Source organism: Triturus cristatus, chromosome 4_2 (assembly GCF_964204655.1).
Source record: "Triturus cristatus chromosome 4_2, aTriCri1.1, whole genome shotgun sequence".
Taxonomy (NCBI): domain Eukaryota; kingdom Metazoa; phylum Chordata; class Amphibia; order Caudata; family Salamandridae; genus Triturus; species Triturus cristatus.
In genome coordinates this window covers 926,290,746-926,318,596 of record NC_140586.1, presented here as the reverse complement: position 1 = coordinate 926,318,596, position 27,851 = coordinate 926,290,746, and the positions used below count along the sequence as shown (strand labels likewise).

Below are 27,851 nucleotides of genomic sequence, written 5' to 3'. Positions count from 1 at the left end.
GAGATACTGGTTCGTCTCCACCATTGATGTGAAGTGGGGTCTGTCTCCTCTAATTGATTGATGTGCAGTGTGCAATGATTATTTATCTTCACCAGGATTGGTTCCTTCACTAAGTGATTGGTATTCAGAATATGCTGGAAGTCTGACTCCACCTTCTACCAGTGTGTGCTTAAGTTCTTTCTCTGTGATTGATGTGAAGTTTTGTCTGTCTCCTCTAGGTGATTGATGGCAGTGTACAATGTTTGTTTGTCTTCACCATATCTCAACGATTGATATGCAGTGAGGTTTGATTCCTTCTCTAACTGATTGGCAAACAGTATATGCTGGAAGTCTGTCTCCACATTCTCTTAGTGTGTGCTTGAGTTATTTCTATGTGATTGATATGAAGTGAGGCCTGTCTCCTCTAAGTGATTGATGTGCAGTGTATTATGGTTATTTTTTCTTCACCATCTCTCCGTGATCAATATGCAGTGAGTTTTGATTCCTTCCCTAAGTGATTGGCATGCAGTATATACTGGAGATCTGTGTCTACCTTCTCTTAGTGTATGCTTGAGTTCTTTCTCTGTGATTGATGTGAAGTGAGATCTCTCTCCTCTAAGTGATTGATGTGCAGTGTATGATGGTTATTTGTCTTCACCATCTCTCAGCGATTGATATGTAGTGAGGTTTGGTTCCTTTTCTAAGTGAATGGCATGCAGTATATGCTGGAAGTCTGTCTCTACCTTCTCTTAGTGTATGCTTGAGTTCTTTCTCTGTGATTGATGTGAAGTGAGATCTGTTTCCTCTGAGTGATTGATGTGCAGTGTATGGTGGTTATTTGTCTTCACAATCACTTAATGATTGATATGCAGCGAGGTTTGATTAATTCTCTAAGTGATTGGCATGCAGTATATGCTGGAAGTCTGTCTCGACTTACTCTTAGTGTGTGCTTGAGTTCTTTCTCTGTGATTGATATGAAGTGGGGTCTGTCGCCTCTTAAGTGATTGATGTGCAGTGTACGATGGTTGTTTGTCTTCACTATCCCTCAGTGATTGATATGTAGTGAGGTTTGGTTCCTTCACTAAGTGATTGGCATGCAGTACATGCTGAAAGTCTGTCTCCACATTCTCTTACTCAACGTGTGCTTGAGTTATTTTTCTGTGATTCATTTGAGGTGAGGTATGTCTCCTCTAGGTGATTGATGCGCAGTCTGTAATGGTTGTTCATCTTCACCATCTCTCAGTGGTTGAGATGCAGTGAGTTTTGGTTCCTTCTCTAAGTGATTGGTATTCAGTATATGCTGGAAGTCTATCTCCACCTTCTCTCAGTGTATGGTTGAGTTCTTCCTCTGTGATTGATGTGAATTGAGGTCTGTCTCCTCTAGGTGATTGATGCGCAGTGTACAATGGTCGTTTCTCATCACCATCTCTCAGTGATTGTTATGAGTGAGTTTTGGTTCCTTCTCTAAGTGATTGGTATTCAGTATATGCTGGAAGTCTGTCTCCACCTTCTCTTAGTGTGTGCTTGAGTTCTTTCTCTGTGATTGATGTGAAGGGTGCCGGATTCTTGGCTCTCCTTTTCTCAGTGATTGACACTGATTGATCCTTTCTTGTTTGGACCTGACCCATTGCCTTTTCTCTCCACACAGTTGAGGTGGTTGCTGGGAAGCCCATGTCTTGGCACGATAACTTGGAGGAAGTCGTAGATGGTAAGAAGCTCTGCATCCCTTGCGACTTGAAGAAGAAAGTTGCCTTTGCAGATGTCCAGCATTGAAGGCAAAATATGCTCATGTGAATGAATATGGGTGTTTGCTGCTTCTGTTAGTCTGTTATATGCTCTTCATACTTTTCATACTTTTTTCTAATTGTTTGGAATTGTGTTTTCTTCTAGATTTTCTATTTAACTAAACTATATTTTCAGCACTGTTGTAGCTTTTCTCTTTTCAGCCAGTTTAAAGTCAACACAGGAGAATAACCTCAACCTAATTAAGTTGGCTTAGACAGAATGCATCTCTAGATCAATGGCCCAAATCTAAACCAGACTCCTTATTTTATCCATTGTCGGTTTCTAAAACATGCTGAGCCCGAATGTGAGGATTCCAGTACCCTTTATGAGCTTTGGCCCCGTGGAAGACGTCACCAGGGGTCTCGCTGAGATACATCGCCATGATAGACATGTTAATGTCAAGGGGAGAGCTGGCATCTCCTCTTTATGGACCTCCTAATGCTCTCTGTGCCACCAAGAGAGGCCAGGTACTTCTGCTGCTTTAACTGCTACAAAACAATTTTGTGTTGATTCCTGGACTACAGGTTCTGTTTAGCTCACGTTCATTAGCATTGCTGCCCTCGTCAACACAACCATGGCAGCCCGTGTGTTATAGCACGCCAGAGGTCACATTTAACTGATATGATTTTTAATGCACCAGTATGTCTGCCAGGCCACTTCTAAGTGCAGTTAGGGGTGTAGCAGCATGCACGGTGCAGAGCATAAATCGAGGAAACTTGCTCAATAAGGTCGTCTTGAGAGCTTACACGCTGGCAAGGAAGATGGGCCTTGTCCCAAAAATGGAGCTCTAACAATGACTACCCAAAGAAGGTAGGTTTCTTTGAAGAATTTGTTTGAATTGTTTTGTCTTCAGTGCTTTTCTTACAAAGTCTACTCAAAGAATGAAGGTTTCTAAGACAAGTTTTGTCTTAGATATATTTTTCCAAAGGATAGTAAGTTGGGCTGAGCTCACAAGTGAGTGCCTGAGACCTTCTGAAGAATGTAGACCTGAGCTCTCAGTTTCTTCTCATTGATGCTTCGTTTTGAATCCGCACATATCAATAAGATTTGGCATTCAGGACCTGAACATACATCCTGGTGTATTGCAGAGCCCGCTTTGGAGAGATAGAGAGGGTATCGTCTCTGAAAGACTTGGCCATGGTCCAGAGCACTTTCAGCATTACTCTTCGCCTGACTGGGACCAGCACAGTTTTGTTTAAAGGCTGGGGTGATATGACTGTTTCCCCTAAATTTAGACACTGTTGGGTCAGAATCCTCAGGATTTTCTAAATGTTTTTGTGTGGAGTGCCAATACTGACCGTATTGCAATAATCTTAATGTAATATTACCAGAGTGGTCCTCACAGATTAGTGAATAGAGAGCAGCCAAAATTCTGGTCCCACATTTCCAAGTATTCAAAATACAAATGATCCCAACTGTCTTCAAATATCTAAGGTCTAACGTATTGGTGTTTATCGCTGCACCATTTACAGTTACTAAATTGCCTAAGAATTTATCTCACAGCTGACATTTAGAAAATAATCTCTAATCTTGTAAAAATAGCAAAGTCTAAAAATAGCTTATTTTTCATAATTTGAATGATAAAACATATTTAAATTTTTTATCCAATGATTAATATAACACTTATTGCATAGACATCCAATTCATGCAGTATGCTTGATGCTGTGTTTCTGTTTGGAGCTTTCGCATATAGATTCCCAAGATCTTCTGCCTTTTTATCTTACTCTCAGTGGTTCTTTTTCATTCTTGATATACCTTTTTGTGTTTTTCTCTCTCTTGCTCTGGATCTGCTAAGGCAAAATAAGTGCCATTCTCCAAACATCACTGCCAGTGGGTCCCACCTGCTACCATCAGCTCGAATTAAGCACTGAAGGAACACATGAAGGCTTGAAACCCAGATGTCCACTGCAGCAATCCCCTTCAATCTAGTTGTGGTAAATACACTGGTCCATCAGGAGATAAGTGGAACCTTCTCAGCAGGATTAGGGAATAAAGGTGCCCACACTCTGCAAAATGCAGCTGAGGCATATGTTAGAAAGAAATTAAATTATAGCTGGAAACTGGACCCCAGCTCGCAGGAAAAGGTGCGAAAGTATGCTTAAGTATGGTTGCTTAGAAATGGAGGTATGTATGGATGACTCCTTGTCATGTCATCTGACTGACGTGGAATAAAAAGTGAGTATTTCATACAAGGCCCTCATTCAGTTTAATGGACCCTAATGGAGGTAGCTCCCTTGTCCCAATTGTGAATACCTGTCAGGCAAACATGCAATACCATACCCCCAACTCTGAGTTAGGCCTGTGCCTCCTTCACCAAAGTATAAGGCTGGATGTAGATACATTGCTTCCGGCATCCAGACGATGCATAGAGAGGGCTCAGATCTAGCTACCAGAGCAGCTTTGGAGTAGGAACTAGAGCTGGAAAGAGTCTTTGATCCGTGGTAGGTCTGGCTCCACACATCGTCACGGAATGTGCCCTTTGAGGTTCTTCGTCTCTTCCAACCCTGCTCTTTCTTTGCTTCATCCAGGAGAGAGAGATAGCATCTTCCAGTTGTGGTGTTCATAGATCCCCCCCATTTACTACCGTCCTGGTTGATGAAGATGACATTATTACATTGATGAAGATTATGTGATTTACCTGTGACTATTTTATACGTGTCACACATCCATTTTCAAGAAGTGGTCCAGGAGTTGTCTGGCACATCCACCACCACAAAACCTCTTTGTATTCGTTTGTATGAGGGCAGTGCAAGGCAGAAACAGTGAAAATTGAATTTATGGACTGTCCACACAGGGGCAACAATCAAACCAATCTTTCCTGCAGGCTGAAAGGACATCCTCTTTGACCACATTCAGCGCACTTAGGGGGTGATTACAATGGCAGGCGGATCGCCACCACTGGCCCGGCGGTGGCGATCCGCCCGCCATCGCAACCTGGTTTACCCACCGCCAGATTACAATCACGGTGGGTAACAAAGCGGACGGAAAGTCCGTCTGCCATTTTTCTGCCGCTCGGTAATCGTTCCGATTGCCAGCCGGGCAGACTTGGCCACTAATATGGTGGCGGTGCCTAGCATGCAACGCCATCCATATTAGGATGTGAGCGGTGTAAGGCCTTTCCATGTCGGCGATGCCGCCATGGAAAGGCTGGCGGGGATTTGCTTTGGGGGCCCGTTGCGGGCCCCTGGGAGTAGGTGGGGGGTGCCTGCCACGTTGTGCATGGAAATGCACAACATGGCTATTTGGCATTGTGGCAGGTGCTGCTTACAGCAGCACCCGCCGCAATGTCAAACTGTGGAATGCGACCGCGAGGGTGGGGGCCGCATCCTAATTCGCGGTGCGGGACCACCACACGTCTGGTGGCCGGTGCCAACACCGCGGGGATGGCGAGCGGACTTATCCTAATCACCCCCGTAGTCTCAGAAACGATCATCTAGTGCTGATGCACGGGTTCTGTGCATACAATCACTGTGCTCCATTGAGTGGATTCCGACACCAGCACTCAGGCAGATTTGTAAGGCCCGCGAAACAGGTCTTTCATCTGGGAATCTTCAGATGCTTCTCCCATCACTTCTCCAGCTCGTAACTGAGTCGAATCTAGGAAGCCTCTGGATGAAGAATCGAAGAAACCAAAGATGTCCATTCACCTGGAAACTCAAAGTACGAAGACTCCCATGTAGTTCCACAGCCCTGTCCATACCAGTACCATTGCTTATTCTGTGAAAGAACAAGTGCCCGCCCAATGTTTTGCTCAGAAACTCACAGCTGGTGCGGACTTCCAGGGCTGCATAATCTTGATTCTGCCTCATGCTACTCTAATTCACCACCAGACACTCTTAACCCCTTTATCTCACTCCTGCAGGTTCTTTTTCATCACTGATTTCTCTCTTTGAGCAATGTTTATAAAGGCACAACTAGTGTAGCTCAAATATGAATTTACCTTGAAAGAACAAAAGACAAGAGGTGTTTGACAAAACAGGAACAGTTGGTTTAATTAAACTCTTCGGCCGGGAGAACAGTTACAGAGTCAGGGGTCTGAGGACTGTCTCAAAATGCAATTGATCTGAGCGCCATTATGTACATTTCTTTGAACATCATAAAACAATGCATCGATTCCTTTTTAGGAAAAGGAACGCAGGCCTAGTCTTGGAGACATAAATTATTCCCACCTGATAACACATAAATAACAATACATTTTTATAGAAACACAAACAATTATTTTCATTGTGTGTTTGGTGAACAGGCAATATCATGTATACCTAATGAACTTCAGTCTGCCATTCAGACAGCTTTAGTGGCGGAGTCTATTGAAAAGGTAAGCGTATTTATGAACTAAATTTGTGCCGACTTCCAAAAAAATCAAGGTCTTAGTGGTCCTCACCAAATGTTGACCCAAGAAAGACTACCTTCCAAATGTGGATTGTACTTTGATTTTTCTGAATACAGCCACAACATTTCCCAAATAAATGGAAGACTGAAGTTCATTAGTTATATATGATATTGCCTGTTCACCAAACATACAATGAAAAGAATTATTTGTGTTTTCTATAAAAATGTATATATTGCATTGTATATATATGTGTATATGTTAATATATGTAAGCAGTTTTAAACATGAGTACCGAAGGTACCAGTAAGGTAACTTGTCCTGGTTAGTAATAATAAATGCACTTTGTTACAGATATACTTCTGACCAGTGATTAATTTGTCTTCTCAGTTGGTTGAAATGTGGAACTAGTATCTGTCCCTACTATATACCAATTTATTTGTTTAAAGATAGGTTTTCCCTGCCAGGTATAGTGGGGTTATTTGAGCAGAGCCACCTTTTTCTTGTCTCTCGACCTGCCTGAGTTTAACACTGTGTTTTGTCACCCACAGAAGGCTTCCTGACTGCCATCCACCAAGCTGCACTGGAGCCCACCAAGAAGTACACAGAACCACAGACCACCAGTCAGGAGATTGGCTGGTACTCTGATCCACTGGTGAGTGCTGTGTTGACCACTGCAGGCAGGTGAATGGTTGGAAGGCACCCTTTCAGAGCATTATTGACGTGTGCAGAGACCATCTCTCCTTTATTAACTGCAGCACTGGGATTCCATGGCCCACCTCATGTCTCCTGTGGTTGTTGTACATTTTGCTTTACATTGTGCATCTTAAACTCTCTTTCTTGGTTTCTTTGGGTCGGCCTATCTCCCACCTGCCATATCTCTGAACTTCAAGGATGATCTTTTACCCTGGATATCTAATGTACGCCCCTTGCCTTCTGTGACTCTCTTAATTATCTCAACGGATTATTGTATCCTCTCATTCTCTATAAAATTATTTTTGCATTTCCTGCTTGCTTTGCTGCCTGAACTTCTGGATTGGTTTTGTGTCTCTGCTCTCCCTGTATTCTGTAGCTGCACCCATGTCTTATCTCCTACCTTCTAGGGGCTCTGGACGCCAATGCTTGTCACCTGCCTCTATTACCTCTATGTAACCAGTCTCCTGCTAATATCTGTATCCCTGGTATGTGTCCTGCCTCTGCCTGCAGTCTGTAATCCACAGCCTGCCTCCCTTGTCATTCTGTGCCTCTGGCTCATCTCCTGTCTCGGCTGCTTCTCTGTAAACTGTCACCAGCCTCCTGTGTCACTGTCTCCACAAGCCATGTAGTGTCTATCTGTATCCCTGGTGTGTCCTGCCTCTACCTGCCGTCTGTAATCCACAGCCTGCCTCCCTTGTCATTCTGTGCCTCTGGCTCATCTCCTGTCTCGGCTGCTTCTCTGTAAACTGTCACCAGCCTCCTGTGTCACTGTCTCCACAAGCCATGTAGTGTCTATCTGTATCCCTGGTGTGTCCTGCCTCTACCTGCCGTCTGTAATCCACAGCCTGCCTCCCTTGTCAATCTTTGCCTCTGGCTCATCTCCTGTCTCCGTTGATTCTCTGTAGTCAGTCACCAGCCTTCCTTGTCATTCTGTGCCTCTGGCTCATCTCCTGTCTCGGCTGCTTCTCTGTAAACTGTCACCAGCCTCCTGTGTCACTGTCTCCACAAGCCATGTAGTGTCTATCTGTATCCCTGGTGTGTCCTGCCTCTACCTGCCGTCTGTAATCCACAGCCTGCCTCCCTTGTCAATCTTTGCCTCTGGCTCATCTCCTGTCTCCGTTGCTTCTCTGTAGTCAGTCACCAGCCTTCCTTGTCATTCTGTGCCTCTGGCTCATCTCCTGTCTCCGCTGCTTCTCTGTAATCCGTCACCAGCCTCCTGTGTCACTGTATCCTCAAGCCATGTAGTGTCTCCTGGATGCTCTGACATGCCAATCCCCTTGGGCTCTCTGTAACTCCTAGGCCTTTCAACAGCTACCATTTCCTACCTCGATCTATGCAACCTCTAGTGCATCTCCTTCCTCCTTCTGCTCCCTGTGATACTTATCCCACCTTCTGTCATCTCCAGATACTTGTGCCCCTCAAACCACCCCCTGCCTCCATCGGCTCCCTGAGATCCTTATCCCACCTTCTGCCTTCTCCAGGAACTTATGACCTCTAGGGCATCTCCTGCCTCCTTCTGCTCCCTGTGATACTTATCCCACCTTCTGCCATCTCCAGGTACTTGAGACCTCCAAACCATCCCTGCCTCTATCTGCTCCCTGTGATCCTTAGCCTGCCTCTCCAGATACTTGTGACCTCTAGCGCATCTCCTGCCTCCCTCTGCTCCCTGTGCTCCTTATCCCACCTTCTGCCTCTCCAGGTACTTGTGACCTCTAGCACATCTCCTGTCTCCTTCTGCTCCCTGTGATCCTTACCCCTTCTTCTGCCATATCCAGGTACTAGTGACCTCCAAACCACGCACCTGCCTCCATCTACTCCCTGTGATCCTTACCCCACCTTCTGCCATCTCCAGGTACTTGTGACCTCCAAACCACTCTCCTCTCTCCATCTGCTCCCTGTGATCCTTATCCCACCTTCTGCCTTCTCCAGGAACTTATGACCTCTAGGGCATCTCCTGCCTCCATCTGCTCCCTGTGATCTTTATCACATATCCTGTCATCTCCAGGTACTTGTGACCTCCAAACCACTCTCCTGCCTTCATCTGCTCCCTGTGATCCTTACTCCATCTTCTGCCATTTCTAGGTACTAGTGATCTCCAAACCACGCCCCTGCCTCCATCTACTCTCTGTGATCTGTATCCTACCTCCTGCTATCTCCAGGTACTTGTGACCTCCAAACCACTCCCCTGCCTCCATCTGCTCTCTGTGATCCTTCTTGCATATCCTGTCATCTCCATGTACTTGTGACATCCAAACCACTCTCATGCCTCCATCTATTCCCTGTGATCCTTATCCTACCTTCTGCCATCTCCATATACTTGTAACCTCTAGTGCATCTTGTGCCTCCACCTGCTCCCTGTGATCCTTATCCCACCTTCTGCCATCTCCAGGTATTTATGACTTCTAAACCACCCCCTGCCTCCATCTGCTCCCTGTAATCCTTATCCCATACCTGCCATCTTCAGCTAGCCGTGACCCGCAGGCCCCTCTCTTGCATCAACCTGCTACCTGTGACCCAAATCCCATCTCTAACTAGTTTGTGATCTCCAACCAATCTCATGCCTCCACCATATCTGTGTGGTCCTTATTCCGTATCCTGTTACCCACAGCTCTAAATCGAGACCCCCAGTAGCTCGTTTTTTTTATCCCATCTCCTGCCACATGCAGCACCTTGTGATTCTGAGCCCTACTCCTGCCTCCAACAACTTTCTGTGACCCATATCCCATCTCTGGTATCTCCAGCTGTGTGTACCTCCCAGCCCCAACCCTACCTCCACCAGTCCCTGTGATGCCTAACAGGTGCTGTTCCATCTACAGCTCACTGTAACCCATAGCATCTAGTCTGCAGCAGCTAGCTCCCTGTGATCCCTCGCCCACCACCATCTCTGTTTATCTTTAGTCCCATCACTGGCACCCACCTGCTCCAAATGAATCTTATCACATCTTCAGCTATTATCAGCTCAGTGACCCAAACCCCTCTCTAGCCCTCTCCTATCTCCACGTGCTCCCTGAAAACCTTATTCCATCTCCGAAACACTGACAATTCCTTTCTTATATCTTAGCTGTTCCAGCTTCCTGTGATCCATGCCCCATCTCCAGCTTATTTAATGCTTATCCCATCACCAGCTCCTTCTAATCCTTAGCCCATCTCCAGCTCCCTGTGATCCTTATCTTATCTCCAGCTCCTTCTGATCCTCATCCCATCTCCAGCTCCTTCTAATCCTTATCCAATCTACAGCTCCTCGTGATCCTTATCCTATTACCAGCTCCTCGTGATTCTCATCCCATCTCCAACTCCTTCTGATCCTTTTTATTCCATCTCCAGCTCCTTCTGATCCTTATCCCATCTCCAGCTCCTTCCGATCCTCATCCATCTCCAGCTCCTTCTGATCCTTATCTCATCTCCAGCTCCTCGTGATTCTCATCCCATCTCCAGCTCCTCATGATCCTTATCCCATCTCCAGCTCCTTCTGATCCGTATCCCATCTCCAGCTCCTTCCGATCCTCATCCATCTCCAGCTCCTTCTGACCCTTATCCCATCTCCAACTCCTCGTGATCCTCATCCCATCTCCAGCTCCTCATGATCCTATCCCATCTCCAGCTCCTTCTGATCCTTCTTATCCCATCTCCAGCTCCTTCTGATCCTTATCCCATCTCCAGCTCCTTCCGATCCTCATCCATCTCCAGCTTATTTAATGCTTATCCCATCACCAGCTCCTTCTGATCCTTAGCCCATCTCCAGCTCCCTGTGATCCTTATCTTATCTCCAGCTCCTTCTGATCCTCATCCCATCTCCAGCTCCTTCTAATCCTTATCCAATCTACAGCTCCTCGTGATCCTTATCCTATTACCAGCTCCTCGTGATTCTCATCCCATCTCCAACTCCTTCTGATCCTTCTTATCCCATCTCCAGCTCCTTCTGATCCTTATCCCATCTCCAGCGCCTTCCGATCCTCATCCATCTCCAGCTCCTTCTGATCCTTATCCCCGCTCCAGCTCCTCGTGATCCTCATCCCATCTCCAGCTCCTCATGATCCTTATCCCATCTCCAGCTCCTTCTGATCCTTATCCCATCTCCAGCTCCTTCCGATCCTCATCCATCTCCAGCTCCTTCTGATCCTTATCCCATCTCCAGCTCCTCGTGATCCTCATCCCATCTCCAGCTCCTCATGATCCTATCCCATCTCCAGCTCCTTCTGATCCTTCTTATCCCATCTCCAGCTCTCTTTCCAATCCTTGGCCCATCCCCAGCTCCCTGTGATCTTAATCTCATCTCCAGCACCTTCTGATCCTTATCCCATCACAAGCTGTGTTTGATTCTTACTCCATCTCCAGCTCCTTCCGATCCTTATCCCATCTTCAGCTCCTTCTGACCCTTATCCAATCTCCAGCTCCTTCCGATCCTCATCCCATCTTCAGCTCCTTCTGATCCTTATCCCATCTCCAGCTCCTTCTGATACTTATCTCATCACCTGCTACTTCTGATCCTTATCCCATCACCAGCTGTTTTTAAATCTTACCCCATCTCCAGCTCCTTCCGATCCTTATCCCATCTTCAGCTGCTTCTGATCCTTATCCCATCTCCAGCTCCTTCCGATCCTCATCTTATCTTCAGCTCCTTCTGATCCTTATCCCATCTTCAGCTCCTTCTGATCCTTATCTCATCTCCAGCTCCTTCTGATCCTTATCTCATCTTCAGCTCCGTCTGATCCTCATCTCATCTCATCTCCAGCTGATCCCTATCCCATCACCAGCACCCTGTGGTCCTTATCCCATCTCCAGCAACTTCTGATCCTTATCTAATCGCCAGCTCCTTCTGATCCTTATCTCATATCCAGCTCCTTCTGATCCTCATCTCATCTTATCTCCAGCTCATTCTGTCCTTATCCCATCTCCAGCTATTTATGATCCTTATCTCATCTCCAGCTCCTTCTTATCCTATCCCATCTTCAGCTTCTTCTGATCCTTTTCTCACCTCCAGCTGTTTCTGATTCTTACATCCTCTCCAGCTCTTGTCTGATCCTTATCCCATCCCCAGCTCCTTCTGATCCTTATCCCATCTTCAGCTCCGTCTGATCCTCATCTCATCTCCAGCTCCTTCTGATCCTTACCCCACTTCCAGCTCCTCATGATCCTTATCCCATCTCTAGCTCCGTCTAATACTTATCCCCCTCAAGCTGCTTTGAATCCTTACCCCACTTCCAGCTCCTCGTGATCCTTATCCCATCTCCAGCGCCTTCTAATGCTACCCCCCTCCAGCTGCTTTAAATCCTTACTCCACTTCCAACTCCTCATTATCCTTATCTCATCTCCAGCTCCTTCTGATTCTTATCCCATCTCCAGCTCCTTCTGATTCTTATCCCATCTCTAGCTCCTTCTGATCCTAACGTCCTCTCCAGCTCTGTCTGATCCTTATCCCATCCCCAGCTCCTTCGAATCCTAATCCCATCCCCAGCTTCTCTTGATCCTTATCCCATCTCCAGCTCCTTCTAATCCTTATCCCCCTCCAGCTGGTTTGAATCCTTACCCCACTTCCAGCTCCTCGTGATCCTTATCCCATCTCCAGCTCCTTCTAATCCTTATCCCCCTCAAGCTGCTTTGAATCCTTCACCCACTTCCAGCTCCTCATGATCCTTATCCCATCTCCAGCTCCTTCTAATCCTTATCCTCCTCCAGCTGCTTTGAATCCTTACCCCACTTCCAGATTCTCGTGATCCTTATCTCATCTCCAGCTCCTTCTCATTCTTATCTCATCTCCAACTGTTTATGATTCTTATCCCATCTCCAGCTCCTTCTGATCCTTATGTCCTCTCCAGCTCTGTCTGATCCTTATGCCATCCCCAGCTCCTCATGATCCTTATCCCATCTCCAGCTGCTTTGAATCCTTACTCCACTTCCAGCTCCTCATGATCCTTATCCCATCTCCAGCTCCTTCTGATCCTTATCTCATCTCCAGCTCCTCTGATCCTTATCCCATCTCCAGCTCCTTCTAATCCTTATCCTCCTCCAGCTGCTTTGAATCCTTACCCCACTTCCAGATTCTCGTGATCCTTATCTCATCTCCAGCTCCTTCTCATTCTTATCTCATCTCCAACTGTTTATGATTCTTATCCCATCTCCAGCTCCTTCTGATCCTTATGTCCTCTCCAGCTCTGTCTGATCCTTATCCCATCCCCAGCTCCTCATGATCCTTATCCCATCTCCAGCTGCTTTGAATCCTTACTCCACTTCCAGCTCCTCATGATCCTTATCCCATCTCCAGCTCCTTCTGATCCTTATCTCATCTCCAGCTCCTTCTGATCCTTAGCGCATCTCCAGCTCCTTCTGATCCTTATCTCATCTCCAGCTCTTTATTCTTATCCCATCCCGAGCTCCTCATGATCCTTATCCCATCTCCAGCTCCTTCTGATCCTTATCTCATCTCTAGGTCTTTATGATCCTTATCCCATCCCCAGCTCCTACTAATCCTAATCCATCCCCAGCTTCTCTTGATCCTTATCCCATCTCCAGCTCCTTCTGATCCTTACGTCCTCTCCAGCTCTGTCTGATCCTTATCCCATCCCCGGCTCCTCATGATCCTTATCCCATCTCCAGCTCCTTCTAATCCTTATCCTCCTCCAGCTGCTTTGAATCCTTACCCCACTTCCAGATTCTCGTGATCCTTATCTCATCTCCAGCTCCTTCTCATTCTTATCTCATCTCCAACTGTTTATGATTCTTATCCCATCTCCAGCTCCTTCTGATCCTTAGCCCATCTCCAGCTCCTCATGATCCTTATCCCATCTTCAGTTGCTTTGAATCCTTACTCCACTTCCAGCTCCTCATGATCCTTATCCCATCTCCAGCTCCTTCTGATCCTTATCTCATCTCTAGGTCTTTATGATCCTTATCCCATCCCCAGCTCCTACTAATCCTAATCCTATCCCCAGCTCCTTCTGATCCTTATCCCATTTTATCTCTAGCTCCCTGTGACCCCACCATAGACCCTGCATTCATCAGATGCCTGAATTTCATATCCCATGTCTGACATCACCAGATTTATGAAACTCCTACCTCATATCATGCCACTTCCTGCTCTTTTTAGCTTCTCAGCTACTTACTATTCTTTATCATTTCCAACCCATATCTATCCTTTCATTGTCTCAGCTGAATTACTTGCACTCTCTCAAATCCATTATCCATCTGTTCCACGGCTCTCTCGAATCTCTTGTCCTATGTTGCTCCTTTTTAGGCTGTGTAACCGCTGTCCCATCGCTTGCCTCTAACTCACCCTTTGCCCATTTCTGTTCAAGGTTTGCTTTTTTCCTTGTTCCAGTGGTATCTCTGAAGAGAGTTAGCTATTCTTAGTCTGCTACTGCTTTTCAGGGCTCTTTATTTGACTTTTCACCTTCATGGATTGCCAGAGACTTCTCATTCTTTGTCTCTACTGAGCTTTGAAATTCTGTATTGGACCTTTTTCTGAAGCTTTTCACCAATGCTTCTTTATCCAATGGTCTTTAGGTGCCTTTTTCCCCTAACTGGCCTCCAAAGCCTCTTTCACATACTTTTTCTTCCCCTTTTCTTTGAGATTCTTTATTTATCCTTTTCTTCTCATGATTCCCGAAACCTCTCCCCCCTTGTCTCCAGTTGCACTTTGGCATCCTTTGTAAGCCATTTTGCTGTTAGCTCTGAAGTCTCTTGCCCACCCCTCACCTGTTTCTCTTTGATGTTCTTTATTTGCCTTTATCCTATGGTAGTGCTTTAGTTTCATGCCAACACCTCTCCTCTGTTATTATTTATGGCTCATTACCCATCTTGTGATGCCCATAAAATCAGACTTTCCTTCTCACCCACTGTCTCCAACATCTGTCATGCATGCTTGCAGTCTGGCGCCCTAGTAGGTGGGTAGTGTCCGCTCTTGTACATGACCAAAGTAGGTTTCGTTCCTTAAGTCAGAACCATCCTGATCCTTTCCGTTGCCATTTGTTTTTAGATAAACAGAGATGTGAGTGACCGCCGGCTGAACTTCCATCGCTTTAAAACGGAAATCACAAAGTACATGGAGGCTGCCTGGTGTCAGAAGGAGCAGACCGTGAATCTACAGTAGATTCTCATGGACCACGCGTCAGCCTTCGGAGTGAATTATGCCCAGGGGCAAGAGACAAGGGCGAGGGTGGGTGTAGTGGAGAGATGGGGTTAAATGTGTAAATTGTAAGATAAAATAAATTGTGGCATTGTATTCTGCGTGCGTGCACTTTTCAGTGAAATTTGTGTAACTGACCTCAAAAAAAGGTAATGAGACCTGGCAAGATAATTCTTCCAAATACTTGGAATTGATGTGGCAAGCCTCTTATTTTTCCATAACAGTGTTCACCCCCAGGATAATATGCTATATAGTTTTCCTTACATATGGAAGCAAGATGACTGCGCACGAAGAAACCTCATAAGGAGTGCTCATGCCTAGGCTCACTCACCAGGTAAATACTGAAAACAGATTCTGCATCAGCTTCCTTGAACAGCATTGTTTTTTGGATGGTGAAGAGCAAATCTTATCTGCCCTGGATTGAGGCTGAGGGTGCTGACTCTTGCTGACTGAACTCTGGCCTTGGCCCCGGGGCTAGTGGAGCTCAGCTGGGACAAAATACGCAAGACGAGTCCTCCACCCACCCAAGGCCATTCCAGCAACTGACTATCTGATGGTCCTCCACTACTCGGACGATCGCTCCTGCGAGGATGGCTCTCCTGGGATCTTGTCAGGCCTCTTCAACTGATGTTTGTTCTGTGAGGTGTAACCATCACCATGTGTAGGTGTTGGCCTGTGAGAACTACTTGGCAGTGGTGGAGTCACTACACTGGACCAGCGCTGAGCTGTTTTTAGTTAGTTTAAGGAGGTAAGAGACACTACTCAGGGATTTCGCTTCTCCTTACGATGGAAGGTTGTGTGATTGTATGCCTTTGTTGGCAGAATGCTCTAGAGCCAGCAGAGCTGAGGTACCCTGTGATGTCACTGTAGAATATTTGACTGTAACAAAGTGGAAAGTGAGCGTGCGTCAGTTGAACGTTGAAGCATAATTGACTTCAAAATCAATTTTAATCATCTGCAAGAGCTTTCCATTACAGAATTGCCATTCTTTTTCACAATCAATTCCCTGGGAAATTCAGTCATTCATCTCTGATACTGAGGGATCAGTTAATGGTAGCATGCTGCTTGTGGAAAGCTGCTTTCTTTGTGTATTGATATGTCCACATCACAGATAACCCATTATCGCTCTTTGAACTATTTAACATGTGTCCCCCAGCATAAGAAAAAATTTATATTGGAGGGAACATGAATCTTCTTCTCGTGCTGTGCCTTATTTCGATCCATTAGAAGAGATACAGAATAAACCTCGCACAGCAAAAGCCGTCTACTCTTTGTGTGGAATCTTGGGTGCATCGCACACGTGGCGATATGATAATGCTGTAGGTATTTATAACACTTGAGTTGCATTTGCTCAGACCCTTGATTCAACTAATGTTTCAAAAACATTTAAACATATATTAAGTATCTCGCTCCAGGGCTGTCAGATCACGCTCCAGGAAGGAAGCGCCCAGCTGAGGGGACCTCGCTTCAGCAGCTCTTGATTCCTCCCAAGTTTATGAACCGCATGGAAGGTTTCCTGACAGGATTCTTTCATGGCCATATGGCTGCTGTAGATGTGTCTAATCTAGCAGGCTTTGAAAACCAAGACATGCGGGCAGATTGTAGCTTTTTCCACACGAAGAACTAAACTTCAAATTGATCTTACCAAAGCTGTACAAAAATTGGTATTTCACGCGCCTGCTCGGGCTCAACAGATCGATGACCAATGTTGATCTACAGTAAAAGATGATCATCCACAAAAAGAGCTGGTAAATGAGCCACCTTGGGCCAGCGTTCACATCAGGATGGTGAACGAGTAGGTACATTTCTGGCCCATGTGGCTCTGGAACATCCTGCTCTTAACTTGGTGCTCTGGGAGCGGGCTAGATTCAAATAACCAGAAGAAAAGTCAGAAAGTTTCTGATCAGTGCAGTGAGATCCACCCTTTGGACTTTCCCACAAATGAATCACTGACACAAAATGAGAGGTAATGAACATCTGGGTAATCAAACATTTGATATTTATGGCGCAAAGACCTGGTGCGGCAAACATTGGATTCTATCCCAGACAGAGTTTTAACGCCTCATTCTGTGATGTACAATCTGATAGTCCATGGGTGGAAGGATATACATTTTCAATTCCTGTGGATGTTAAAGCGAAAAACACTTGATAGTTTCCTTAGTAACTATTCCTTGTCTACTCTGACAGCTATAGGTCATGCCATACTATGGAGAGCTTCTTTCGCTGATGAAGGTTCCCAAGCAGCCGTGTGACCGAGCGACACATGGCTTCTTAGATTTACTTATGTGGCTTAACAGGTTTAGTTAGTGCAAGAATAGTTTCACTGGATTGGGCCTCCTTCCCACCTAGACATGAGACTGTATTAGGATACACAGTTGGAATTAATGTATTAAAGGAACATAACATACAGCCCCCACCACTTCTGCCCAGGATGTAAGATTTAATTCATGCCTTACTGCCCGGATCATGGACTCAAAGGAAAATGTTAAATATATTACAGACATCCTCCCTCCAGGGGCTCCCATAAGACCCCATGGTCAAGACACAGTATTCCCTGCTCATAAAGAGGCATAAGCTTTGAGGGGAGGGGCCTCACAATATTCCCCAATCCATGATTGCTGCTGCAGAAAGTGAGGCTGTCCTTTTAAGGGAGTCAGCATCATCAACCCCATTTTAAGTTCTTCGTAAGGTGCAAACTAAGATATTTATATGAATTTTTACCAAAGGTCGTTATTTTGGTTTTACCTACATTTACAATTAAGTAAGTTGCGTTGCAAAAGTTAAGCATTGACTAAGCCAACCGGTCAGGTCTTGGCAGGCTGGTGCGATTGTTGATAAATAAATAAAAATTTAACATAATCTACAAGTCAAATCAACTTTATTTTGGCATAGTCTCAAAGAAAATAAAGAAAAGTAAATGAGCCACTGCCTAAACATGGTACCATATGGATATGGTTGGAATAACAAAGTGGTACCTTTAAAAAACAATCCATGATGTGGCTGTTTCACTGGGTGTGTTTTTAAATGACAAGCCTCCCAGCTGCTCCATGGATTTTTGTGTAATATTGTTGTAACCAAGACATGAATAAATCACTCCCTAACCAATAACTGAAGTCGGAGGCAGCTACAATGTCATTTAAACACCTTCTAACAGCAACTTAGAAAGCAGACGGAAAATAAACCCCATCAAACTGCTGGCATGAGAAGTAGCTGGTATCTACTAGTAAAAATGAACAAGCTTTGACAATGCTAATAGGTATCTCCTGTGAAACCCGCTAGTGTACGCATGCAGGCGCTGCGCTTCTCTTGTAATCCTTTTTTTAAAGCTTATGTGTGGGCAGGCACTGAGGCCAACTTTGAATATTTTTTATTTGCTTTAAGAAAAATCATAACAAGGCAGCTGTTGTGCCCATTCTCCACGCAAGATATGGGCTATCTTTGAATTACGTTTCTTAACCCTGAAAACATTTAAATGTGGCCGTTGTGTATCTGTACACATAAGCAGCAGCCATCTGTTTGCTTTATTTTTAATTTACTGTTCCAAGATGGCAGACAGCCTTCTCAGAACAGTAAATTAAAAACCAATAAAGTATGTGCAGGATGGATGCCGGTTTTGGAGGAAGAGTGAGTGCAGAAGAAGAGGGAGGGGAGAGAAGCACATGAGGGAGACAACTGGAAAACACATGCACTTACACGGAGTGCTTAAGCTAAAAGAAAAACAATGTTTTCTAAAAGCCAGCACTCGAACTTATTAAAGCCAGACCGATCAGAGAAATGGTAAAGAGGCTATGCTCAATGGGAGGGACACACACAGGACTGACAGAATACAACATGGCAAGCCATTGGCTAAGAGGCTCTGATATCATTCCTGTGCCCGTAGAGGGACATTCTCCTCCCTTGTGACCTTCACATGTGTCTGTGATTGGCTTTGCATCAAAAGCCAAGATTTAATGCAGGGGTAGAATCCAAAAAGAACATCTCAGCAATCCAAGATTCAACAACAGAGGTTTCAATCCAAGATGAACCTAACATTGGTGAGAACAGAGTTCCAAACAAACACACAAAAGGATCCAGTAAAGACACTATTTATCAAAGAGGAAAAGTGGTGCCTGTTTCATAGAGGTTCTCACCTATGTAATGTCAGACTGTAAACAGATTGGTGCTATTCTATGTACTGATCTTAAGTCTGACACTGAAATAAGGTTAGTTGGAAGAGCAGCCTTCACGCTGATAATAGACATGAACCAGCACTGCTGGACCAGTCTTCAGCAAATACTTTAGGAATGTTGTCTGTTGTTTAATTTGCTGTAACAGGTTCATCGCTGAGCTCGTTCCTACAGGTAGGAAGGCTCATTCATGGTACGTGTCTGTTCTCATCAGGACTGGCAGAGTGAATGAATGAATGAATGTTGCATTGATAGAGCACCTGGTGACTCTGAACGGAGTGTCCCCGCGCTGAGCAGTAACGTCATGTCCAGGTCGGCAGGGCAGGGCCACTTGGGCTCCAGCTCTCTCTAAAGAGCCATGTCTTCAGATGTTTTCAGAAGTTTGCTTCCGACTGTTCCAGTCTTGGGTTGAGCGCTATCAAGTTCCACAGCGGGGCGGCACGAAGACCGGAGGCGCGGACCCCAAGTCGTGCCCGACGTACTCTGGGGATCACTGCCAGCGCTGCTTCTCCCGATCCAAGTGGCACATGCATCAAAGGTTTTTGCGAGCGCAAATGGTGCGCTTCGCAAAAATCGGCCGTTTGCGCCCGCAAAAAGACCTTTTGCGATGCATGAAGGGTCATGGCACTCGCAATTTGAGAATTTGCAAATATTTGCGGGTTCTCAAATTGCGATTGCATTTAAGGAATCGCAAATTGAGATTCCTTAAATGCAATAAGGTAAAAAAATTAGCGATTTCGCTAATACGGGGAGCAAATTACCATGAGGTTGGACTTCATGGTAATTTGCAACAAGCATTTACAATGCAATGGTCTCGGCAATATTATGGGTAGAGCTATTGGTATTGCTCATGATTTTTTTATTATTTTTGTATCCCTAAATAAATGGCATTGTCATTTCTATTGGCATTAGCTTTTTTTTGCATATCTGATACCTATTGCATTAGCAGAGAGAGAGTGAGGTAGTGAGATAGAGAGAGCGAGTGAGGTATTGAAATAGAGAGTGAGGTAGATAGAGAGTGAGGTAGTGAGATAGAGAGAGTGAGGTAGTAAGAGAGTGAGGTAGTGAGGGAGAGGGATGTTGTGAGGTAGTGATATATAAGCATAGAGTGATGTTGTGATGTAGTGAGATAGAGAGAGAGGTAGTGAAAGAGAGAGTGAAAGTGAGTTAGTGAGATAGAAAGAGTGAGGTAGTGAGATAGAGTGAAAGTGAGTTAGTGAGATAGAAAGAGTTAGGTAGTGAGATAGAGAGTGATTGAGGTAGCGAGTGAGAGAGAGTGAAGTTGTGAGGTTGTGAGCTAGAGAGTGAGGTAGTGCTGTTTTGAGAGAGAGAAGTTGTGAGATAGTGAGGTAGTGAGATAGAGTGGAGTAGTGAGGTAGAGAGAGTTATGTAGTGAGAAAGAGTGAGGTAGTGAAACAGTGATGTAGTGAGGGAGAGGGATGTTGTGAGGTAGAGTGGCTATCTACGTTGCTGCTTATAAAAGTCTGCCTTAGTGGGGGGCTGGTGGATCACACCCCAACTTCAAACATCCACGCAGGACAGTTTACTACGAATGCGTGTTTGTAAAAAGGAGACACATACAAAGGTGTGAAAGGCTGGTAGGGCTGGGCACAGTTAGTTACACATTACTATGCTGGTTATAAAAGTCTGCCTTAGTGGGGGACTGATGGATCACACCCCAGCTTTAAACATCCACATAGGACAGTCTCCTACTAATGCGTGTTTGTAAAAAGGAGACACACACAAAGGGAATGCGGACAACGGGAGGGGGGGTGGGAGCTTTGTGAACACGGACAGCGGGTGGGGGGCGGGAGCAAACCAACAGAAAATTGAACAAGCGTGGCAGGCGAATGTGAAAGCGACCGCGTTTGGAGCAAAAATACACACACTTGAATAAAATATGTATTGCTATCCGTAAAAGGCTGGTAGGTCTGGGTACACTCAATTACATGTTACGTTCCTGCTTATGAAAGTCTGCCTTAGTGGGGGACTGGTGGATCACACCCCAGCTTCAAACAGCCATGCAATACATTCTCCTACGAATGCATGTTTGTTAAAAGGAGACACACATAAAGGGGTGAAAGGCTGGTAGGGCTTGGCACAGTTGGTTACATGTTACGCTGCTATTTTTAAAAGTCTGCCTTAGTGAGGACTGGTGGATCACAACCTAGCTTCAAACATTCACGCAGGACAGTCTCCTACGAATGCGTGTTTGTAACAAGCATTAACAAGCACACCACTGCCTAAGCACACCACTGCCTTTCTCCGCGGCGAAGCAGAAATGCCTCGGAGAAACGCAGCGGTGGTTTCGGATTCGGGGGCGTGTTTTCTTTTTCTCTCCTCTTGCCATTGGCTGGAGGAGAGAAAAACACGCCCAGCGAAAAGTATCAAAAAAACACGCCCCCGAATCCGAAAAGGACGGATGGAAGCTTCAAAACTTTTTCGGCTTCGAGGGCGTGTTCCTGCTGTTCTAAAAAGGGCGTGGCTAAAAAGTGGAAAGAACAGCACGGAACACGCCCCCGAATCTGAAAAAGACGGAGCCTATTTGGAGGGACGGCTCTCTCTTCCAATGGCTGGCCTCCGTTTAGGAAGCCAGCCAATGGAGGAGAGCCAAAAAGAGAGGCAGGCTAAATAGCCACTCTAAGAAACATAAGATCTCCGGACTTCCGGTTCTGCCTTCGGCAGACCGGACGGTCCCTCGACCTAAAAAGCAGCTGTGTTGGACGAGGGCATTCAATTTAGTCAGTACCCGGTACAACTTTTAAAAGAAGGAAGGGAGATAAACTGATATGCCCTAAACCCCGCCGTACGCCTTTTAAAACATATTCACAGTGTAAGATGGACGGAGAAACATTGATTTGCCTTAAATCACACAATTAGTCACATGCTGAAGCAAGGATTATAACCAGGGTTCAGCGGTTCCAAATAATCTAGTTACGATTTGACATCCGCGCTCGTTCTGTATAGGCATGTGGCCTTGTCAAGTGCTGAAACTGATCGCTGTTCAGAAAAGAAGTTCCTACGCATGAAATGGCTGGGGCATTAAAGCGCTGCACATCGAGGGAGGTGGGTGGCAATGCGATATGACGGGCATCGATCGTGGTAGAGTACGAGATGGACTCAGGGGCCCAGGTAAGGGATGGGAGCCCACAGTGATGAAAAGTTAGGCATTTCCTTGAATATAAAGTCTAATCCTGGCTTGATACGTTTGTGTGATCCTGGGCAAGTCACTCGACCTCACTGTCAACCAGGTCCCATACCTGCCAACTCCGTGAGGTCTTATAAATCCAGCATCTGCCATACATGAAGGTTGACATTTACTCCAAAAAATGGGTGCCGCCGAAATGAATGCTCTTCCCTCAAGTGTTACCGGTCCCTCCCATGTCACGCTCTTCACTCTGACCTTGTAGTTGCAGCACCGTGACCTTTGAAAGCTGTCGTGATACATCTCCAGTCACTAAACACAGCTGTCCTGGTGACACCAGTGTACTCCAGGACTAGGAGCTGAAAAAGACCCTGCGTCATCCAGTGTCCATGGAAAGACCGGGTGCGCGGGCCGGAGAGGGGCGAGGAAGGGGGCGGGGATGGTAACTATTGACAGAACTGTTCTTCATTAGGGAAAGGTTCACTGGAAAAGTGATCGCACCGGGCGCCTAGAAGCCAGTTTTCAAACAGGGCTTTCGAAGCACACGTCCTCGTGTGGGGTAGTGGGAGTGTCGTTACTCCACTCTAGGGACAGAGATCTGCTCGGCTATGTCAGTCCTAAACTATGCCATCTGAACTCCCAACCTCGCCCCCCACCTTTGAACTCTCTTTCATTTCTCAGACGTCAAAGAGACGCACAGTTCTTTTTTTAGAGCAGCCTCGAAAGTACACCAAGCCTTGGCACCTTTTATCGGGTTAAATGAAAGTAAAGCACCAAGACTGCACAGTCGTGCTGGAGTGGTGACGTGTCCTGGTGACTACATTGCAGAGACCTAAGCCTGTATCCCACTTCACTGAAATGTGTGATTCTGGACAAGCTACTTCTTTTAAGTAACCACATCTGTCTATATTTGCGGACGCCCAGAAGCTGTTTAGGGGACTTCTTGGCTGAATAGTTTTTTGAGCTCTAGTTCCCAGGCTTGTTCTAGTCTTTCTCTGACATAGCTACAGGCTCACAGAGTGGGCTCGGTGGCCACACTGTGCACCGAGAGAAACGAAAAACCCTGTCTGCATCACGTGTTCGCTACTTCCATAAACTGTGTGATCCTGGGCAAATCCATTTTGCTCTTTGTCCGTCGATACCATTATCTGACCAACACATGTACAATGGGGAAAAACACAAATCAGCCAGATTTGAATACTGTGAAGCGAAGTTGTTTGAACGTTATTGCTGTTCTATTTTGTGATTGGAAGTCGAAAGTGTATCTGGGGGTTGGGGGAGGGGGGGGTGAGAAATCATGCACTAAAGAGCGCAGATAAACGAGAGAGGGAGCGAGAGTCAGTAGCATGTTTTATGCTACAAATGGGGATTAAGGCAAGTACCGAGAAAGCACAATAGGGGGCAAACTTTTTCCAGGTTTGTACAGGGAAAAAAATCTGCATACATTTTGTGGGCTGTGCAGTTGAATTCCTTTCATCTGTGCAAGACGAGGGCAGAAACTGCCTCGACATGGGGAAAAAGTTTGCACTTATACAACCAGCAGTCGCCGAATCGAGCAGCGCGCCCTGCACTGGTACAAGGAATGAAGTGAGTGTTAAAGCGCGCGTACTCGAGCTCCGAAGAGTTCATTGCAAAGTCGGGGCTGCAGAGGATGTCTCGCCGCTCTCCCTCTCAAGGCCCCGGAGCACATCGTTTTCAGAGCACTTTGCTGAAGTAAAGCCGGCTCTTTAGAAGCTTGAGCCATTACACACAGTGTGCTCTTTTACTGTTTTCTTTCAAGAGGCACAAGAAGCGATGCCATTGGTAAAAAGAAGGCACACCACTGCCTTTCTCCGAGGCGAAGCAGAAATGCCTCGGAGAAACGCAGTGGCGTTTTCGGATTCGGGGGCGTGTTTTGCTTTTCTCTCCTCTTGCCATTGGCTGGAGGAGATAATTAGAAAAGTAACGAAAAAACACGCCCCCGAATCCGAAAAGGACGGGGCCTGTTCGGAGTGACAAAGCCTCTTCTCCAATGGCTGGCCAGCATTCAAGAGGCCAGACAATGGAGAAGAGGGGAGAAGAGGGGCAGGTTCAAGCCCCTCTTCTCCAAAACATTAAATCTCCGACTTCCGGTTCTGCCTTCGGCAGACCGGACGGTCCTCAACCTAAAAACCTTGAAAAATGCACTAAAGTGCATTTTCCAAAGTTCCATTTTACACACGCACATCCCCTTGGGGCATGTGTGTGTGCAAGATGAACCCATATGCAGATTTCAGGGGTGCAACAGGATGTCCTTTTGACACCCTGGCAGCTTTGAAATTGCATTCTCAATTTGCGATTCTCTAATTGAGGATCGCAAATTAAGAATGTCTTCCCATTCATTCCTATGGGCCTCTAGGCCCATAGGAATGAATGGGGAGGTATTCCTTAATTGCGACTCGCAATTTGCGAGTCGCAATTAAGGAATGTTTAGAAATCGCTATTTTTTAAACGATTTCTACATGCATGGGCTTTTGCGATTCCTTATTAGCGAATCCTTATTTTTCGCTAATAAAGAATCGCAAAAGGCATTTTTGATGCATGTGCCAGTAAGTGCTCTAGCGGGAGTGTATGCCTGGATCATGGGAAGGAGGTAGTTGGGACCCCTCCGGTGCATTATCCTGTGCGTGAAACGCAGGGCTTTGAACGATATTCTGTGTCTGACTGGAAGCCAATGGAGATGAGCCAGACCTGCCCTAAAGGAAGTCCTTTTACGTATTCTTTATAGCATCCGGGCAGCAGCGTTTTGTACTCTTTGAAGCAGTGCCAGTCTGCCTCTAAAGGTCCCCAAATACAGCACACTGCAGTAATCAAGTCTCGACACCAGCAGGGCCTGCATAACTGTTTTTTGTGCTGAAGTTGGTATTAGCCTCAGAAACTTCTTTAATAGTCGTAACACTCCGAAACAGGCCCCCACTATGGCCCTGATCTGACTATCAGATGATAGCTGGAGGTCGAACAGGATGCCTAGGTTTTTTCACTTTAGGTTTAGGGGCCAGGGTGGGACCCATATCGTCGGCCACCATGCCGAGGACCAGATAGAGGGCTGTTTCCCCACCACCAGTACCTCGGTTTTGTCAGCATTTAACTTTAAGCAGCTAGCCTGCATCCAGGTTACTAGGTCAGCGAGACACAATTTTAAATTGGCTGCAGCCCTGTTTTTATCCTTGGATAGTGTGATCACAAGCTTAGTGTCATCCGCATATGACACCATTCTCACCCCATGTCCCTCAATCAGGTCCGCCAAAGAGCGCATATATAAGTTAAAGAGGGCCGGGCCCAGTGCCAATCCCTGGGGCACTCCTCGCTGTAAAGGGATAATGTCCGAGGTATAAGGCTTCTGTGTTACCTGGAAAGAGCATTTGTCTAGAAAGTCTACAATCCAGTCAAAAGCTCTGCCTTTAATGCCCTGTGTCCACAGACGATCTAGTAGCACCGTGTGTGACACAGTATCGAACGCTGCGCTCAGATCCAGCAGAGCCCCAGTTTTCCCTTCGTCATCCACTTTGCGTAGTGTCTCAGAGGCCAGAAGCAGGGCCGATTCCGTGCTATGTTGTGGTCTGAAACCTGACTGAGTCTTGTGAAGGATATTATTTCCTGTAATAAACTCTGTTAGTTGGGCGTTGACGTATTTCTCAGCCAGTTTTGCCAAGAAAGGAAGCTGAGGGATGGGACGAAAACTGTCAGGTTTGGAGGGTTCAAGAGATGGTTTTTTAAGTAGTGGAATCACCATTGCGAGCTTCCATTCCCCCGGGAGTTGGCCTGCTTCGAATGACTGGTTAAGCACTGAGCAAAGGGTGGCAGCCAGAACCGGTAGCCCCAGTTTCCAAATGGCCGGAGGCACCGGGTCTAGCGGTGATCCCGATTTGATTTTAGACACTAGAGAGCATAGCTTGTCCCTGAGATGATCTCAGTCTTGAAGGAGCCCTCCATGGGGGGCTCCGAGTCCCTCCTAGGGGGAAGGCCAGCCTTATGCGCGGTGTCAGGGAAGATGCATGTATCGAGGAGAGTTTGTCTACAAAGAAGTGGGCAATCTCATTGCAACTGCTCCTACTTGGGAGCCCTGACCGCAGATACCCTGTCCAGGGAGGTCAACGATATGACAATCCTGAAAATCTCTCGGGGAGCATTCTTATCCTCGTTGATATTAAGTGTATAAAAACCAAGCGAGCCAACCTGATCTTTTTATGGTATTCCTTTAGCGACAGCAGATAGGTTTCCTGGTCTTGGGGGCAGTAGTTCTTCCACCATTTTCTATCTAGGTGCTTGCAAACTTTTTTTGTTTGTGATAGGTCCTCCGTGAACCAGCCAGGCAGACTATTGTTCACCTACACAAGGACATAGTCCTGGCCCCCTGTTAAAAATAAATGTTGTCCAGAGATTTTAATTTTTGATTTGTGTTTTTGTTTCATTAAAGAAGTAATTTAGTATTGTTGCCCGCAGGTGACACTATCGTGGGAGGAGATTTTAACGCTGTGATAGATGTTACCCTAGATAAGCATCCTCCCAGGGAACCATGCAGCGGCCAAGTCAAAAATATCGGATTTCACTGACGCCATAGGCTTAATAGACGTCTGGCGAGCTACCCACCTGCAAGACAGGCAATACACACACCACTCGGGGGTACACAATAGCCTCTCTAGAATTGACTATATGTTCATGTTAGCAACCGGATTAAATCGTGTAACAGAGATTCAACACCTGCCCCGTGGAATATCAGATCATTCGCCCCTATACTTGACGCTCTCCTCTCACACAGAGATACGACGGAGGGTATTTCCCATACACCCCGGGTACCTACAACACTCTACAATAAGAAAGGGTCTCCGCACAACTACAAAACAATATTTCTCTGAAAACGAGCAATCCGTTTCCTCCCCGGTAACACTCTGGGAGGCCTACAAAATGGTACACCGTGGACAGGCGATCTCCCTGATAGCCGGGCACAAGAAACTGCAGAAACAGCAGATGAAGATTTAGAACAGAAGGTGGCGGTTGCCAAGGCGGACCATGCCCTGGCATCAACAGATGACTCCACAAACACACTCACTCTGGCACAACAGGCATAAAGCGTTTGCATGGGAGGTGGTGAAGGCACAGCTCCAGGCCTCGAAACACACCATCTATGAAGCAGGTGGTAAAGCAGGCAGGCTTCTCGCCTGGCTCGCCATAAAGGACCGGGCCAGTAAGTGGATAGCTCAACTCCGTATGGCAAACGGTGAAATCACCGGTGACCCACAGCAAATCGTAGACTCCCTCGCTTCCCATTATCAGGGGATCTACGAACCAATACCTACTAACACTCTAGAAGATAACCTGGCTTTCCTAAAGGACATTTGTATGCCCTCCTTATCAGATGAGGCATTCGCAGAGCTTGAGGTTGAGCTCACTGGGGACGAGCTGGCCACTGCCATCGCGGCACTCAAGCCTGGGAAAGCTTTCCGCCCCAATGGTATACTGATAGAGTTGTATAAGAGAATGGACACGCATATCACACCACACCTCCTCAATATGTACAGGACCAGTCTGGAGGTGGGGGAGCTTCCTAGGGACCAGCGACGATAGTCGCGATTCACAAAGCAGGAAAGCCACCGGAAGAATGTGCTTCCTACAG

The 27,851-nt window shown here is 46.2% G+C and overlaps 1 protein-coding gene across 3 annotated transcripts in view; it reads left to right on the top strand.

Moving 5' to 3' along the window:
• The window catches only part of CFAP144 (cilia and flagella associated protein 144), a 29,635-nt gene extending 14,622 nt beyond the window's left edge, over positions 1–15,013 (top strand). For all 3 annotated transcript variants that reach the window (XM_085600190.1, XM_085600191.1, XM_085600189.1), the window contains 3 exons: positions 1,628–1,687; positions 6,642–6,745; positions 14,759–15,013. In XM_085600190.1, the coding sequence (XP_085456316.1) occupies positions 1,628–1,687; positions 6,642–6,745; positions 14,759–14,872 (278 nt within the window). In that variant the 3' untranslated portion in view covers positions 14,873–15,013. The remainder of the gene's footprint in view (positions 1–1,627; positions 1,688–6,641; positions 6,746–14,758) is intronic.
• Positions 15,014–27,851: the final 12,838 nt, after the last annotated feature.